This window comes from Balaenoptera acutorostrata, chromosome 12 (genome assembly GCF_949987535.1).
Source record: "Balaenoptera acutorostrata chromosome 12, mBalAcu1.1, whole genome shotgun sequence".
In the NCBI taxonomy this organism is placed as follows: domain Eukaryota; kingdom Metazoa; phylum Chordata; class Mammalia; order Artiodactyla; family Balaenopteridae; genus Balaenoptera; species Balaenoptera acutorostrata.
In genome coordinates, this window is record NC_080075.1 from 30,456,371 (window position 1) to 30,473,907 (window position 17,537).

The 17,537-nt window shown below is 37.0% G+C and overlaps 1 protein-coding gene across 7 annotated transcripts in view; it reads right to left on the bottom strand.

Moving 5' to 3' along the window:
• The window catches only part of ALMS1 (ALMS1 centrosome and basal body associated protein), a 235,882-nt gene that overhangs the window by 163,868 nt on the left and 54,477 nt on the right, over positions 1 to 17,537 (bottom strand). For all 7 annotated transcript variants that reach the window (XR_009009950.1, XR_009009949.1, XM_057558483.1 and 4 more), the window contains exons 9-10: positions 4,777 to 9,261; positions 3,606 to 3,739 (exon numbers count right to left, since the gene is read on the bottom strand). Coding sequence is in view for 5 of the 7 variants with exons in the window: in XM_057558483.1 (XP_057414466.1) it covers positions 3,606 to 3,739; positions 4,777 to 9,261 (4,619 nt within the window). In the remaining 2 variants the exon portion in view is untranslated. The remainder of the gene's footprint in view (positions 1 to 3,605; positions 3,740 to 4,776; positions 9,262 to 17,537) is intronic.

A 17,537-nucleotide genomic window follows, 5' to 3' on the forward strand; every position in this document is an offset into this window, starting at 1 on the left:
TAAACTGTGGACTCAGGGTGCTTAAGACATGTCAATGTAGGTTCATCCATTGTAAAAAATGTACCACTCTGGTGGGGGATGTTGATAATGGCAGAGGAAATGCATGTGATGGGGGCAGGGGGTATATGGGAAATCTCTGTATCTTCCTCGCAATTTTGCTACGAACCTAAAACAGCTCTAAAAGATATAATCTTTTAAACAAAAGTTGATAGAATGTTAAAAAAAATAAACATTTGAATTTGAACACAAAATCCAAAGATATACCTTGCTCATGGACTGGAAGATTAATATTGTTAAAGTGACCATACTCCCCTAGGCAATCTACAAATTCAGTGCAATCCCTACCAAAATACCAGTGGCATTTTTCACAAAACAAGAAAACATAAATCTAAAATTTGTATGGAAACACAAAAGACCCCAAATGACTTAAACAGCCTTGAGAAAGAAGAATAAAGCTGGAGGTATTACTATCCTTGATTTCAAACTATACCGTAAAGCTACAGATGTCAAAACAGTATGGTACTGGCACAAAAACAGACATATAGAACAATGGAACAGAATAAAGACCCCAGAAACTTACATGGTCAACTAATCTATGACCAAAGGGGCAAAAATAAACAATAGGGAAAAGATATCCTCTTCAATAAATGGTATTGGGGAATCTGGACAGCTACATGCAAAAGAAGCAACCTGGACTACCTTCTTACACCATATGCAAAAATAAACTCAAAATGAATTAAAGACTTAAATGGAAGACCTGAAACCATAAAACTCCTAAAAGAAAATATTGGCAGTACACTCTGAGATCAGTCTTAGCAATATTTTTTTGAATATATCTCCTTAGGCAAGGGAAACAAAAGCAAAAATAAACAAATGGACTACATCAAACTAAACAGCTACTGTACAGCAAAGGGAACTATCAATGAAACGAAATGGCAGCCTACTGAATGGAAGAAGATATTTGCAAATGATATATCTGACAAGGGATTAATATCCGAAATATACAAAAAATTCATACAACTTAAATAAAAAAAAAACAAACAACCCAATTAAAAAATGGTCAGAGGATCTGAATAGACATTTTTGTAAAAGACATACAGATGGCTAACAGATACACAAAAAGATGCTCAACATGACTATCATCAGGGAAATGCAAATAAAAACCTCAATGAGATATCACCTCACACTTGTTAGAATGGTTATTATCAAAAAGACAGCAAGTAAGTGTTCGTAAGGATGTGAAGAAAAGGGAACACTTGTGCACTGTTGGTGGGAATGTAAATTGGTGCAACCACTATAGAAAACAATATGGAGGTTCCTCACAAAATTAAAAATAGGACTACCACATGATCCATCAATTAACTTATGGGTATTTTTCCAAAGAAAACAAAAACACTAATTCAAAAAGATACATGCACCCCTATATCGAGTGCATCATTACTTACAATAGTCAAGATACGGAAGTAACCTAAGTGTCTACCAACAGATGAATGGATAAAGATATATATATATAGACACACACATATATACACACATACCCCATATGGTTAATAGACCATGATATATATATATCATGGTCTATTAACCATAGTTTATGGTTAATAGATTATGGTTAATAGATTGCCTTTTTTTTTTTTTCTTCCTTTGTGGCATCTTTATTTTCTACCTGGTATGAAATCTTGCCATTTGCAACAACATGGATGGACCTAGAGGGTATTATGGTAAATGAAATATATCAGACAAAGAGAGACAAATACTGTATGATTTCACTTACACGTGGAGTCTAAAAACAAAACAAATGGATAAACATAACAAAACAGAAGTATTCTCATAGATACAGAGAACAAACAGGTGATTGCCAGAGGGGAGGGGGATGGGAGGGAAGAGTAAAATAGGTGAGGAAGACTAAGATAAACAAAAAAAAATGAGTCATGGGGATGAAATGTACAACATGGGGGAATACAGTCAATACTAGTGTAAAAACTTTGTATCGTGACAGATGGTAACTAGACTTATCTTGGTGATCATTTTGTAACGTTAGAAATATCAAACCACTAAGCTAAGCTGAAACTAACACAGTCAATTATACTTGTACTTCAACTTTTAAAAAGGTAATTTAATATATCCACTTGTACATTTCATTCTGAGGAAAATGAATAGCAAATAGCTTAATAGTCAGAAAAAACAATTTGACTTTTGTTATGTGTTCACGGAAGAACATTTAGAAAAATTACCAGCAGAGTCAAAAAATCTGCTATACAACATTAACTATAAAACCTATAGTTAATGCTGTATTCTGCATTTAAGAGTTTGTTAAGAGTGTAGATCCCATGTTATCTTACCATAATAAAAAACTCCGGAAGGAAGGAAGGAAGGAAGGAAGGAAGGCAGGCAGGCAGGCAAATCACTGGGGAAAACATGTGCTTTTAAAAAAAGGGTGCTAGAACAACTACTTATCCATTTTATTATCTGTTAATTTTGTTTTTCACAAGCATATACATAAAACTAAAATCCAATCTAATTTATACTTTCAAAAGACTTTTCCAAAATTGATAAGTCAAATAAGTATGTTATATCACTGACAATTTTCTAAGAAACTGTATGAATTAGGCCATTAAGTGTACATACCTGATATCTATATCAATTTTTATGGAATTAATAGTAACAGCTGCCAATTATTGAGCAATATCACATACCCTAATAAGCATTTTATAGGCATTATCTCATGTAAGCCATAGCAAAATCCTGTAAGATAGGTATCATTATACCCCATTATTATTCATAATAGCAGACCAAATGCCCCATGACAAGAGAATGGATAAACAATGATATATTCATACACTGGAATACTTACAGCAATAAAAAGAAATAAATTAAAACTATGTATATCTATCTAAAAGAACCTCAGAAGCCAAAGACTGTGTGAAAATTGCAATTCTCAGAAGAATATATAACATCTTAATATATAACATCTTTATTCCATCTGTTATATAGTTCAAAACCATACTGAGCAGCAAGAAAACCAATACACGTCAGAATAGGAAGTAAGAGTGATATAACTGGGGAAGAGAACACAGTCATTCAGTGATATTTGGTAACATTCTACTTCTCAAGCTGGATGGCCAATAAACAGGAATTATTTCTACTTTTTCTTTATACACGCTTCATATATATTCTTTTCTATGCATGAAATAGTTCACTATAGATGGAAAATGAGTACTATTAAAAAGAAAGTCATTTATACATAAGCTATTATAGCTGTGTGTTCTTAAGCAGAGAATATACATCTGAAAATAGCTGGACTGCATCTGCATCTCAAGATACCACCCTCAAGAGAAAATAAAAGTGATAAGAATACATTGATAAAACAAGCAAATCCATTCTTATTTTTCTAAGACAAAAATTTTTAACAGATTAATTTGGAATTAATCAAAACCTATAGAACCTAATCCTTAAATCTTAACTTTTGAAGACTTAAGACTCCTAACACTTTAGCCAAAGACTATCAGTGACTCAGCCGGAGTCATCAATGCCCAGGTAAGAGATCCAAATTCCACACCCTTTCTGTCACATTTTCTCTCTTAATTTCTAGATTTCTTTTATACCTTGGGCAAGTCAGTTGTTCTCCCATGACCAAACAACTTTGCTTTGATCTCTTCTACTTTTCTCCTGTCATCTTCATTTAATTCTGAAATGGAGTAGCCACACTCATGAGCCATATTAAACTTCAGATTCCAGGCTAGAGAGAAAAGCATAAAAACATTCAAGATCATACAATGCAAAAGTATCAGTGATTATAAGAGCACAGAAGAGCATCAATATATGCAATTTAATGCCCTACCACAGTGCTTAGTAAACAGTGTGTACTCTCAATTTTATGACAAACTATCAGAAGTTCTTGAGAGACATAATTTCACTGAAAAGTCAGATTTTTTAAAAAAACATTCTACAGACATTTCTCCAAAGAGACCACTTTAAATATGGTATTCAGCCATTTTATCTTTATCTTCCTTCCAATCAAAAGAGTCCCTATGTCTCCCCAATTAGTTCCTGCTACAGTCACTGCCACTTCCAAGATAGTTAATATTTTAAAATAATAAATAAAACTTGAAGTTTTTGGAGACTCAAAATATGCATAAGTGATAGAAGGAATGGTGTAGGAAGTTAATCTCAAGAGAAGATTTCCAAGTAGGCCTGAACTGCTTGTAAGTTGCCTTCCAAAACATATTTATTCGCCATGTTGTCTTAAAGACTTTTTCTTTTTTTTTAATGGAATTCTACAATTAGAGATTAATGGAATTTAACTCTAACCCAAGTTTTAGTGTGAAATACCTTGATTTGGTTTTTTCTGACGTCTAAGATCTGCTTTAAGAATTTTATTAGAAAAGTGGATAGAAAGTATATGCAGTTTGATGATACAGAGTGACTTAGAGAAGCACAAATTGAAGTTTTTTACTGCCTCCAAAATAAGGACAGTGCAATGAAAAGATCAGGAAAACATCCAAGCTTTAGGAGTTTGGAAACCCAAGTTTTATCTCCCCTTTTCTTCAGACATCAGAACTTACTTTTCCTTAAGACCTTAAACTAGCACTATTAATACTGTGACTTCATTATTGGTTAAATGACTTTATTCTGGGTTGCCGGTAGAAAATGTAATCATCTAACAGTTCTACAAGAAAATTAATTTAGAGCTCCAAACACTTAACTTTAAGCGAATTATTAAACTATAATGTTTATGAGTTTAACCTGACTTTATAACAAATTATCTTTTCCTACCTCGTGCCCGTACCCGAGATTCCTCCTCCTCTGCATTTCTGAGTATTTGTTTAGCACGGTTCAATGAGGATTCACATTTCAGAAGGTTTTTCACATGTGCAGCCAGTGAATCTACACTGCTACCACCACCATCGTCACTCTCTAACACACCCTCTTCCTCTCTGCTATCTGTCATGCTTGTCTTGGGTGAAGAATTTGGAAAGAAGTTTAGAAGCACATCAGAAACTGACTCCAAGGAATTACTGTCCCATGAGCAGGAACTTGCATCACTACTTGAATCACTTTTAATGACAGTCATCATAGGAATAACAATCTTATTCTCAATGGTTCTACTATACCCTTCAGGGTCAGATCTCATTACAGATCTGGCTGCTTTACATTGCCTAAGGGTTTCGTCTAATGCCACTCTGGCTTTGCTTTCTGCTTCCTGTAAAGGACTTCTAACTGTAGTTGAACTAATAAACTCCCAATTTTCAGTGCCTCTCTGGCATTTCAGATTCGTCTGTGTGCTAATATCCTTCTGTATGCACTTGTTGCTTGGGCTTTCTTCTGTGAATGGCTGTCTCTGAGACAAATCACCATTAGATGCATCAGCTGTGGGGGGTTCTTTGCAGCAAACCACCTTCTTAGATTGTATAAATGAGATATCACTAACATCTCTGAAAGGGACAAGGGGAACAGGAAAATTGCATCGTCTCAGTGCTATATTTTCTGCTTCCATTAAAAGTGTCTGAACCTCTTTAAGAGTTTTGGAACTGTTTTCCGTATCCTGGATTTCCTTAGAGCCAACATCTTCAAAACCTGAAGATTCTGGCTTATTTATTACAACTGTACCATCAGCCTGAGAATTCAAAGGCATATTGTTTGAGATAACACTGGCGTTAGAAGAATCCAAATTATCTATCAGCCTTTGGACATGGTCTGAAACAAGTTTGTGCTTCTCACTATGTGAATAAGTACTAGGAGGAACTGTTGATAACCCAGTAATCTGACCAGCTTGCCCAAGACTACTTGAGAACTTCAGGTTATTTTCAGTTAGATGTCTTTCTGGCAAATCCTGTTGGTAGAAAAGAATTGGTTTCTCTCTAAGTGAAAAGGAACTAGGAGGAACTGCTGGTAACACAGTTTTTTGGTCAGCTGGTCCAGGAACTGTTGAAACCTTCAGTGAATCTTCAGTGAGATGTTTGTCTGGCAATTCCTCTGGGTAGAAAATATTAGATTTCTCTCTCTGTGAATAGGAACTAGAAAGAGGTATTTGTATCCAAGAATTCACATCAGTTGGTTCAGGAACAGGTGAAATCTTAAGAATATCTCCACTTTGATGTCCATCTGGCAACTGCTGTTTAAAGAAAATACTGGGCTTTACTCTCTGAGAATAAGAATTAGGAAAACCTGTCAGTAATGGAGTCTTCTGGTCGTCTGGTCCAATCACAGTTGAAGTCTTAGGCTTTTCTCTATGTGAGTAGGAACTAAGGGGAGCTGATAGTAACTCAGCCTTCTGGTCATCTGGTAAAATCTTGAGTTTCTCTTTATGTGAGTAAGAACTAGAAGGCCCTGTTGGTATCTCAGCATTCTGGTCAGCTGGTCCAGGAAGAGCAAAAACTTTTAAAGTTTCTTCAGTAAGATCTGGCAACTCCTGCTGGTAAAAAACATCGGCCTTCTCTCTATATGAGTAGGAACTAGAGGGGACTGTTTGTATCCCAATCTTCTGGTCAGCTGGTCCAGGAACAGCTGAAACTTTCAAAGTTTCTTCAGTAATATCTGGCAACTCCTTCTGGTAAGAAAAGATGGGGCTCTCTCTATGTGAATAGGAAGTAGGGGGCACAGTTCGCATACCAGTGGTCTGGTCTGCTTGTCCAGGAAGCTCTAAATGTTTTAAAGCATCTTCATTAGGATCTGGCAACTCTTGCTGGTAAGAAATGATGGGCTTCTCTCCATATGAGGAAGAAGTAGAGATTATTGATGGTATCCCAATCTTCTGGTCAGCTGGTCCAGGAACCTCTAAAACTTTTAAAGCCACTTGAGTAAGATCTGGCAACTCTTGCTGGTAAGAAATGATGGGCTTCTCTCTATATGAATAGGAACTAGATGGTACTGCAGGTATCCCAGCCTTCTGGTCAGCTGGTCCGGGAGCAGCTGAAACATTCAGAGCTTCTTCAGTAAGATATCTATCTGGTAAGGCCTGCTGGTAGAAAATAATGGGCTTCTCTTTATGTAAGTAAGAATTAGAGGTTAATATAGGTATCCCAGTCTTCTGGTCACCTGTTCCAGTAACACCTGAAACTTTCTGAGCCTCTCCAGTTAGATGACTATCTGGCAACTCCTGTTGGTAGAAAACACTGGATTTCTCTCTATGTGAGTAAGAACCAGAAGATTCGGATGTCCCAGTCTTCTGATCAGCTAGTCCAGAAATAGCTGAATCTTTCAGAGCCTCTTCAGATAGATGACTGCCGGGCAAGGTTTGTGGGTAGAAAATACTGTGCTTCTCTCTATGTGAGTAGGAACTAGCAGGTACTGAGAGTATACCAGTCTTCTGGTCACTTGGTCTAGACACAGGTGAAACTTTCAGAGCCTCTTCACTTAGATTACTATCTGGTAACACCTGCTGGTAGAAAAAACCACCTGGCTTCTCTCCAAATGAGTAGGACCTAGACGACCCTGTTGGTATCCCAGTGTTCTGGTCAGCTGTTCTAGGAAAAGCTGAAACTTTTACAGCCTCTTCAGTTAGAAGACTGTCTGGCAACTCCTGCCTGTAAAAAATAATGGGCTTCTCCCTCTGTGAGTAGGAACCAGAGGGTACTGTCTGTATCCCAGTGTTCTGGTCAACTGGCCCAGGAATAGCTGAAATTTTCTGAGTCTGATCACTTAGATGACTGTCTGGCAACTCCTGCTGATACATAACACTGGTCTTCCCTCTATGTGCGTAGAAAGCAGGGGGTGCTATTGGTGTCCCACTCTTCTGGTGAGCTAGTCCTGGAAGAGCTGGAACCTTCTGAGCCTTTTTAGTTAGATGACTATCTGGCAAATTCTGTTGGTAGAAAATACTGGGCTTCTCTCTATGTGAGTAAGAAGTAGAAGTTACTATAGGAATCCCAGTTTTCTGCTCAGGGGGTCCAGGAGCAGGTGAAACTTTCTGAGCCTGTTCAGTTAGATGACTGTCTGGCAACTCTTGCTGGTACAAAATACTGGGCTTCTCTCTATGTGAGTAAGAAGTAGAAGTTACTATAGGAATCCCAGTCTTCTGCTCAGCCAATCCAGGAGCAGCTGAAACTTGTTGAACCTCTTGAATTACATGACTGTCTGGCAACTCTTGCTGGTACAGAATAGTGGGCTTCTCTCTATGTGAATAGGAAGTAGAGGGTACTGTCAATATCCCAGTCTTCTGCTCAGCCAATCCAGGAGCAGCTGAAACTTGCTGAACCTGCTGAATTAGATGATTGTCTGGTAACTCCTGCTGGTACACAATACTGGGCTTCTCTCTATGTAAATAGGAAGTAGAGTGTACGGTAGGAATCCCAGTCTTCTGCTCAGCCAATCCAGGAGCAGCTGAAACTTTCTGAGCCTGTTCAGTTAGATGACTGTCTGGCAACTCTTGCTGACACAAAATACTAAGCTTCTCGCTATGTGAGTAAGAAGTAGAAGTTACTATAGGAATCCCAGTCTTCTGTTCAGGGGGTCCAGAAGCAGCTGAAACTTTCAGAGCCTGTTCAGTTAGATGACTTTCTGGCAATGTCTGTTGATAGAAAATACGAGGCTTCTCTCCATGTGAGTAAGAGGTAGAGGATGCAGTAGGCAACCCAGTCTTTTTATCAACTGGTCTAGGAGAAGGTGAAACTTTCAGAGCCTCTTCTGGTAGATGACTGCCTGGCAAGGCCTGTTGGTAGAAAATACCAGGCTCCTCTCCAACTGAGTAGGAACTAGCCGGTACTGTTGGTTTTCCAGTCTTTAGATCAGCTAGTCCAAGAAGAACTGAAACATTCAGACCCTCTTCAGTTTGATGACCATCTGGCAATGCCTGTGGGTAGAAAATACTGTGCTTCTCTCCAAGTGAGTAGGAACTTGGAGGGACTGTAGATATACTTGTCTTCTGGTCACCAAGTCCAGGAACAGCTGCAACTTTTAGAGCCTCTTCAGTTAGATGACCGTCTGGCAAGCCCTGTGGGTAGAAAATATTTGGCTTCCCTCTTTGTGAGTAGGAACTAGAGGGCACTGTTGCTATCCCAGTCTTCTGGTCTGCTAGCCCAGGAACAGCTGAAACTTTTAGAGCCTCTTCAGTTAGATGACTGTCTGCTAATGTCTGTTGGTTGGGAGTATCAGTATGTTGACCAATATTCTTCACTTGAGGAGACCTTCCAGCCAACTGAGGAAAGTCCTCAGGGGACAAGGATAAATGAGATACAGTGTCTGAATCTTCAGGAGTGGTAGTGATGCCTGGTTTCAAGGTGGATTGAGGAATTTCAGCTATGTCTCCTTTGGACGTATCCCCTAAAGAAAAAGAGATTTGTTAATACTGTTGATATTATATATATATATTGAATTAAAAAGATTCCTTTTATGCACTAAAAGAAATAAAGCAAGCTTTCCTTCCTTTGGCCTTTATGCTTCCAGAAAGGATTCCTAAAGAAATACTCATCAGAAGAAATAAAGATTTATATATAAAGATATTAATTACAAAGTGATTTATAAGAGCAGACTAATGTGGAAATAATTAAATATTCAACGAGAGTAATTTTTTTAAATAGCAGTATATATATTTTATGGAATATTATGTGGATCTTAAAATTTAGATTTTAAAGAATTTTCAATGTGATGGAAAAATCCTATCTACTATGGGATTTGATTTCCCCCTAAGCTAATAAGTTAGCCTGTTATTGTGTTATGTATGTTGTCAGAAGACGTAAGACTCCTCAATCAGAGACAAAATACTTTACTCCAAGGCATAGCAAAGGATCATCAGCTTATTTTCATGAAACCCCCTTTCCCCTAAGTCATATGAGGGCAAAGCAATATAGCCCAGATGGATGCTATGCATGCAGTGGATTTAACTGACTCTCCTAATAAACACACCCTGAAAAAAATATGTATTTTTAATTAAATGAAACTGTAAAGACTCTAAAGGTTACACTACGGAGTTTGAAATTAATTCTACATGGCATGGGGAGTTGTTGACAGATTTGATCAGAACTGTACTGCAGAAATACAGATTCTCTTGAATCTGGGTGGAAGGGAATGCAAAAGCGTGGTAAGCAGTACTATCTAAAAGAACTTTCTGCAACAATGGAAACGTTCTATATTTGTACTATCTAATACTAAATGAAAGTAGCTCTAAATAGCAGTGAAAAGTAAATGACTGAAATCAAAATTACAAGATTTGACATTCATTTGCTGATTCAAAAAAATGAATGTTTACTATGTGCTAGTCACTGTTCTAGATATAGAAAATAGAGCAATAAACAAACAGACAAAACTTACATTCTAATTCTCCCTCACAGAGCTTACATTCTAATAGGACGAAGCAGACAATAAACAAATTACTAAAACATACACTATGTCAGACAGTGATAAGATGATTATATATACAGCAAGTATTATCTCTACATTACATTAAGTTTCAAAGATGATGATATAACAGTGCTTCTCTTTGTGGAGATCTTGTTAACTTGCAGATTCTGAGTGAGTAAGTAGGTCTGGGGTGGGATCTGAAATTCTGCATTTCTAACAAGCTCCCTGATAATGCCCAATACTACTGATCCTCAGACTACATTTTGAGTAGTAAAAATATATAATTTTTCTAGAGTTGTATGTTGAGTAAGTGACAAAAACAGGCACTTTATATTAACCTTTTAATCCTAACTCCAAATTTTGAACTCTTTTCACTACAACTAACTGCCGTTCTAAATCCACTAATGAGCTTCAAAAAAGTAGCTGAATGTATGATGAAACAGCTTGAATAATGATTGTAAAGTAAAGAAGTAAAGTACCAAGTACTAACTCTTCAAAAAAACTAAACGACAAGGAACAATGTAACCTGCATAGTAACTTGAGAAGGAAAATGGGATATAGAAATTTTTGTGAGAAAAAAACAGCTCAGAAAATTAATAAATCAACAAAGACTGACAAACTGAACAACCAACAGGTCAAAGAAGAAATCAAAAAGGAAATAAAAAATACCTGGAGACAAGTGAAAATGGAAATACAACATACTAAAACTTACGGGATACAGCAAAAAGTTCAAAGAGGGAAGTTTATAGTGATAAATGCCCACATCAAGAAACAACAAAAAGGGCTTCCCTGGTGGCGCAGTGGTTGAGAGTCTGCCTGCTAATGCAGGGGACACGGGTTCGAGCCCTGGTCTGGGAAGATCCCACATGCCACGGAGCAGCTGGGCCCGTGAGCCACAATTGCTGAGCCTGCGCGTCTGGAGCCTGTGCCCCGCGACGGGAGGGGCCGCGATAGAGAAAGGCCCGCGCACCGCGATGAAGAGCGGTCCCCGCACCGCGATGAAGAGTGGCCCCCGCTTGCCGCAACTGGAGAAAGCCCTCGCACGAACCGAAGACCCAACACAGCCAAAAATAAATAAATAAATAAATAAATAAATAAATAAGAAAATCCTTTAAAAAAAAAAAAAAAAAAAAAAAAAAGAAACAACAAAAATGTAAAATAAACAACCTAACTTTACACCTCAAAGAACTAGAAAGAGAAAAACAAAGCACCAAGTTAGTAAGGAAGGAAATAACAAAGATTGGACTTGAAATAAATGAAATAGAGACTAAACAGATAATGTAAAAGATCAATGAAACTAAGAGCTGGTTCTTTAAAAAAGATAAACTAACACTCCTTTAGCTAGACAGAGGAAGAAAAAGGACTCAAATAAATAAACTGAGAAATGAAAAAGGAGACTTCCAAATAATAGCACAGAAATAACAAGGGTAAGAGACTGCTATGAACAATTTTAGGCCAACAAATTTGACAACCTAGAAGAAATGGATAAATTCCTAGAAAAGTACAATCTACCAAGTCTCAATCATGAAGAAATAGGAAATCTGAACAGCCTAGTAAGGAGATTGAATCAGCACTCAAAGTGTCCCAAAAGGGACTTCTCTGGTGGCACAGTGGTTAAGAATCCACCTGGCAATGCAGGGCACACAGGTTCAAGCCCTGGTCCAGGAGGATCCCACATGCCAGAGAGCAACTAAGCCCATGCGACACAACTACTGAGCCTGCAAGCCACAAACTACAGAGCCCAGGTGCCACAACTACTGAAGCCTGCATGCCTAGAGCCCGTGCTCCACAACAAGAGAAGCCACCACATTGAGAAGCCCACACACCACAACGAAGAGTAGCCCCCACTTGCCACAACTAGAGAAAGCCTGCGTGCAGCAACAAAGACCCAATACAGCCAAAACTAAACAAATAAATAAATAAATAAATAAAACAAAGCAATGAGATATTAAAAAAAAAAAAAGTGTCGCAACAAACAAAAGTCCAAGACCAGATAATTTCACTGTTTTATTCTATGAAACATTCAGAGAATTAAGACCAATCCTTATCAAACTTTTCTAAAAAATACAAGAGGAGAGAACACTTCCAAACTCATTTTACGAAGCCAGCATTACCCTGATACCAAAACCAGACAAGGACATTACACGAAAAGGAAATTACAGGCCAGTATACCTGATGAATTCAGATGTAAAAATCCTCAACAAAATATTAGCAAACCAAATTCAACAATACAGGAAAGGGGTGATATGCCATGATCAAGTGGGAATTACTCTAGGGATGCAAGGATGGTTCAACATCCACAAGTCAATCAATGACATACACTTTGTTAACAAAATGAAGAATAAAAATTATGATCATCTCAATATATGCAATATATTGGGATTGATATATATACACTGATATGTATAAAATGGATAACTAATAAGAACCTGCTGTATAAAAAAGTAAATTCAAAAAAAAAAAGCCTCCTATGAAGGGTAATAGGTCAGGAAGCAGAACTTGTTTCTATCTCTACATCAGTCCTTATCTTCCTGAGTGACTATATCTGAATTACTTCTATAGCCTTCAGTTTCCTCATTTACCTTACATAGACTTGGAATTTATAACCTCATAACATTGTATAAATCTCTCAAATTTGAGTGGCTCCCTTGGCCTAACAACTGATTCATTTTTGCCCCATTAAACAAACCAGTGTTTTGGAAAAAAATGACCAAATGCATCCAAGGCCATGCTGGGTAAGTAACTGACCTGGACTCAGAAACCTCGGTTTTTGGTAATCATTCTGTAATCAACTTCCTTTATGGCCTTAGGAATTTTGCTTGGTCTCTGTGAACTTAGATTTTCTCATCTGTAATAGGGAAGTATATGAAAACCAAGACCCCTATCCACTACTCTTATTTTTTTCCTACAACAAACTATATCATTTTATAATGTAGAATTTCCTCAGCTTAAAGTACATTATTTCTAGTGTAAAAAAATAAATGATTTTCCTTAAAAAAAAAAAGGCATTTGACAAGATTCACTACCCCTTTATGATAAAAACTATCAACAAAAGGGATACAGAAGGAATGTACCTCAACATAATAAAGGCCATATACAACCAGCCCACAGCCAACATCATACTCAGTGACTCAATGGTGAAAAGGTAAAAGCTTTCCCTCTTAAGATCAGGAGCAAGACAAGGATGCCCACTCTCATCACTTTTACTCAACATAGTACTGGAAGTCCTAGTTGGAGCAATTAGGCAAGAAATAGAAATAAAAGGTATCCAAGTCAGAAAGGAAGAAGTAAAACTGTCTCTATTTGCAGATAACATGATGCTATATATAGAAAATCCTAAAGACTCCAACAAAAAACGATTTCAGTAAAGTTGCAGAATACAAAATCGCTATACAAAAAACAGCTGCATTTCTATGCACTAATAATGAATGATCAGAAAAAGAAATTAAGGAAACAATCCCATTTACAACTGCATCAAAAAGAATAAAATACCTAGGAATAAATTTAACCAAGGAGGTGAAAGAGCTATACACTGAAAATTATAAGACACAGTTGAAAGAAATGGAAGAAGACTCAAAGAAATGGAAAGATAGTCTGTACTTATGGACTGGAAGAATTAACATTGTTAAAATGTCCATATTACCTAAAGTAATCTATAGATTCAATGGAATCTCTATAAAAATACTAATTGCATTTTTCACTGAAATAGAAGAAGCAATGCTAAAACTTATATGAAAGCACAAAAGACCCAAATGCTCAAAGCAATCTTCAGAAAAAGGAACAAAGCTGGAGGTATCACACTCCCTAATTTCAAATTTTACTACAAGTCTATAGTAATCAAAACAGCATGGTATTGGCAGAAAAATAGATATAAAGATCAATGCAACAAAACTGAGAGCCGAGAAATAAACCCACACAAATATGAACAATTAATTTATGACAATGGAGCAAAAAACATACCATGGAGAAAAAACAATCTCCTCCATAAATGGTGTTGGAAAACCACCACCGCACGGGAAAAGCACCTGCAAAGGAATGAAACTAGACCAGCATCTTACACCATACACAAAAAGTAACTCAACATGGACTAAAGACTTGAACGTAAGACCTGAAACTATAAAACTCCTCGAGAAAACATATGCAGTACACTCTTTGACATTGGTCTTAGCAGTATCTTTCCTGATATGTCTCCTCAGGCAATGGAAACAAAAGCAACTACATCAAACTAAAGCTTCTGCACAGCAAAGGAAACCATCAACAAAATGAAAAGATCACCTACCAAATAGGAGAAGCTACTTGCAAATCATATATCCAATATGGGGTTAATATCCAAAATATGTAAAGAACCTATACAACTCAACAACAACAACAACAACAAAACAACCTGATTAAAAATGGGCAAAGAACCTGAATAGACGTTTCTCCAAAGAAGACATATAGACAGCCAACAGACACAGGAAAAGATGTTAAACATCACTAGTCATTAGGGAAATACAAATCAAAATCATATGAAACTATCACCTCACATCTGTTAAAATGGTTATTAATAAAAAGACAAGAAATAAAAAGTATTGGCGAGGATGTGGAAAAAAAGGGACTCCTGTGCACAGTTGGTGGGAATGTAAATTGGTGTAGCCACTATGGAAAACAGTATGCAGGTTCTTCAAAAAATTAAGAATAGGGACTTCCCTGGTGGTCCAGTGGTTAAAAAATCCGCCTTCCAATGCAGGAGACGTGGGTTCGATCCCTGGGCAGGGAACTAAGATGCCACATGCCTCAGGGCAACTAAGCCCGTGTGCTGCAACCACAGAGCCCACACGCCACAACCAGAGAGAAGCCCATGCGCTGCAATGAAGAGCCTGCATGCCACAATGAAAGATCCCGTGTGCCACAACTAAGACCCGACACAGCCATAAATAAATAGATAGATAGATAGATAAATAAATAAATAAATAATAAAAGAAAGAATCAAGGAGAAATACATAAAGAGACCCCTTCAAGGGTGTGGACTAATGAATACTAAAAAATAGGATGGAACTACCATATGATCTGGTTATTCCACTTCTGTGTATTTATCTGAAGAATATGAAAACACTAATTATAACACCCATAATTGCAGCATTATTTACAACAGACAAGGTATGGAAACAACCTAAGTGCCCATCGACGGATGAATGGATAAATAAGATGTGGTACATACAGTTGACGCTTGAACACTGTGGGTTTGAACTTTGCAGATCCACTTACAAGTGGATATTTTTCTACAGTAAACACTAGAGTATGACACAGTCTGTGATTGATTGAATCCGCAGTTATATGTAGACTACCCCCACGCTGTACAAGGGGTCAACTGTACATACAATGAAATACTACTCAGCCATTAAAAAAAGATGAAATCTTGCCATTTGCAACAACACAGATAGACCCTGAGGTTATTATGCTAAGTGAAATAAGTCATAAAGACAACACTGCATGATTTCACTCATATAAATAAAAAAATAAATAATAAATACCCAAACAAACAAACCAAACTAAAAAAAACACACAGATACAGAGAATAGAGTAGTGGTTACCAGAGGGAAAGGAGGGTGGGAGGTGGCTGAAATGGGTAAAGGGGGTCAACTGTATGGTGACAGAGGGAAACTACACTTTTGGTGATGAACATGCTGTAGTGCATACAGATGTCGAAACATAATGTTGTACATGTGAAACATATTTAAAAATGAAAAATAAACAGATTAAAGAACAAACACTTGTTCCAAATTATTTTCTAATTTTTCAAAGTTTTTACATGTATTGATCATTACAAATTAATAGTGACATCTAGTACCTAGAAGGGAACAAATGAGATAACAACCAAGGAGTTAAGATATAGAGCCCAGATCCTTGAAAGATGTGTTACACAAAATAATGAGTCCTTACTTAAGAAGACCTCAGCAGGAAGGAAAAGATAAGTAAAGGAAACTAAAAGAACTACTGCAAGTTAAGCTGCAAAAAGTGTAGGAGGAGACTTGTGGTGTTCACGAAGAAATTTCTGGCAGTTCCATATAAGCTTAAGGACATACACTTCAAACTGTCAGAAGCAATGTTGATCATAAACCCACTATCATTTCTGAAATATGTTTGCATACATAAGGAATACATGATGATGGATGGCATAGTTGTAGAGTACTACTCTCTCAGCCCTTGAAACAGGAATAAATACACTGACTGTGAACGTTACAATATTACTATATATCTATTGAATTCTTCAAAGTCCATTTTTAGGGGTAGGGTTGAAGAGAAAAGTCTGGACATGACGAAAAAGAGAACTGCCCAGAAAAAGACTATAATATTCCAAAAGTTTATACTGATGCCTTTTAGAGACAGACTAACAACCTGGTTAGGATTTGCTGAAGAACTCTTTACCCACTGGAGCCAAATGCTTATTAACATAGAGGGTTTCTTTGGGAGACAAAGAGAGCATAGTTTTATTTCTCAAAGTATAATCTGAAATCCTCTATGACCTCATTTAATAAGAACAACAAGCAAGTACTTTATTTCTCACAAACAAAATGAGATGCAATTCCAGTTTTGTTTTACATACAACTAAGGGCTTCTTATTAGTAATCATTCCAAGTGAATTACTATGGATTATTAATATTAGCACACAAAAATAAATTAGCATATTTCTGGATTTCAAGACTTCCAATTCAGTCACCACTAACAGGTCTGGCTGTCCTGAAAAGAATCTATTTTGTCTGCACAGCAAGTACACTGAAATTCCTGCAGTTTTAAAAAGGATACTATTTTAAGGTAATATTTTAAGTTGGTCTTTGTTTTCATTGCTGTTATTCTTGCTCTCTAATTATGAACTACTGTAACTTTACTGTTTTTACAATTTCCTAATTAGTAATTACTGATAACTAGATAAGTATAATTTTTTGTGGGTTATTTGGTTAATCCTTGAGTAAACTGATAGATGTTTGCATCAACATTAACCTAAGTCTTCTCAAAACTAGACTATAATACATGTATATATTATAGTTCAAACAGAAATTCTTGATACCATTATTGACAAAGCAGATGTAAATATAACCCTTCCAAAGTGCCTATAGGGACTTCCCTGGTGGTCCAATGGTTGAGAATCCGCCTTCCAATGCAGGCGATGTGAGTTCAATCCCTGGTCGGGGAACTAAGATCCCATATGCCGTGGGGCAACTAAGCCCACAAACCACAACTACAGAGCCCGTGCGTCGCAATGAACAGCCTGCATGCCA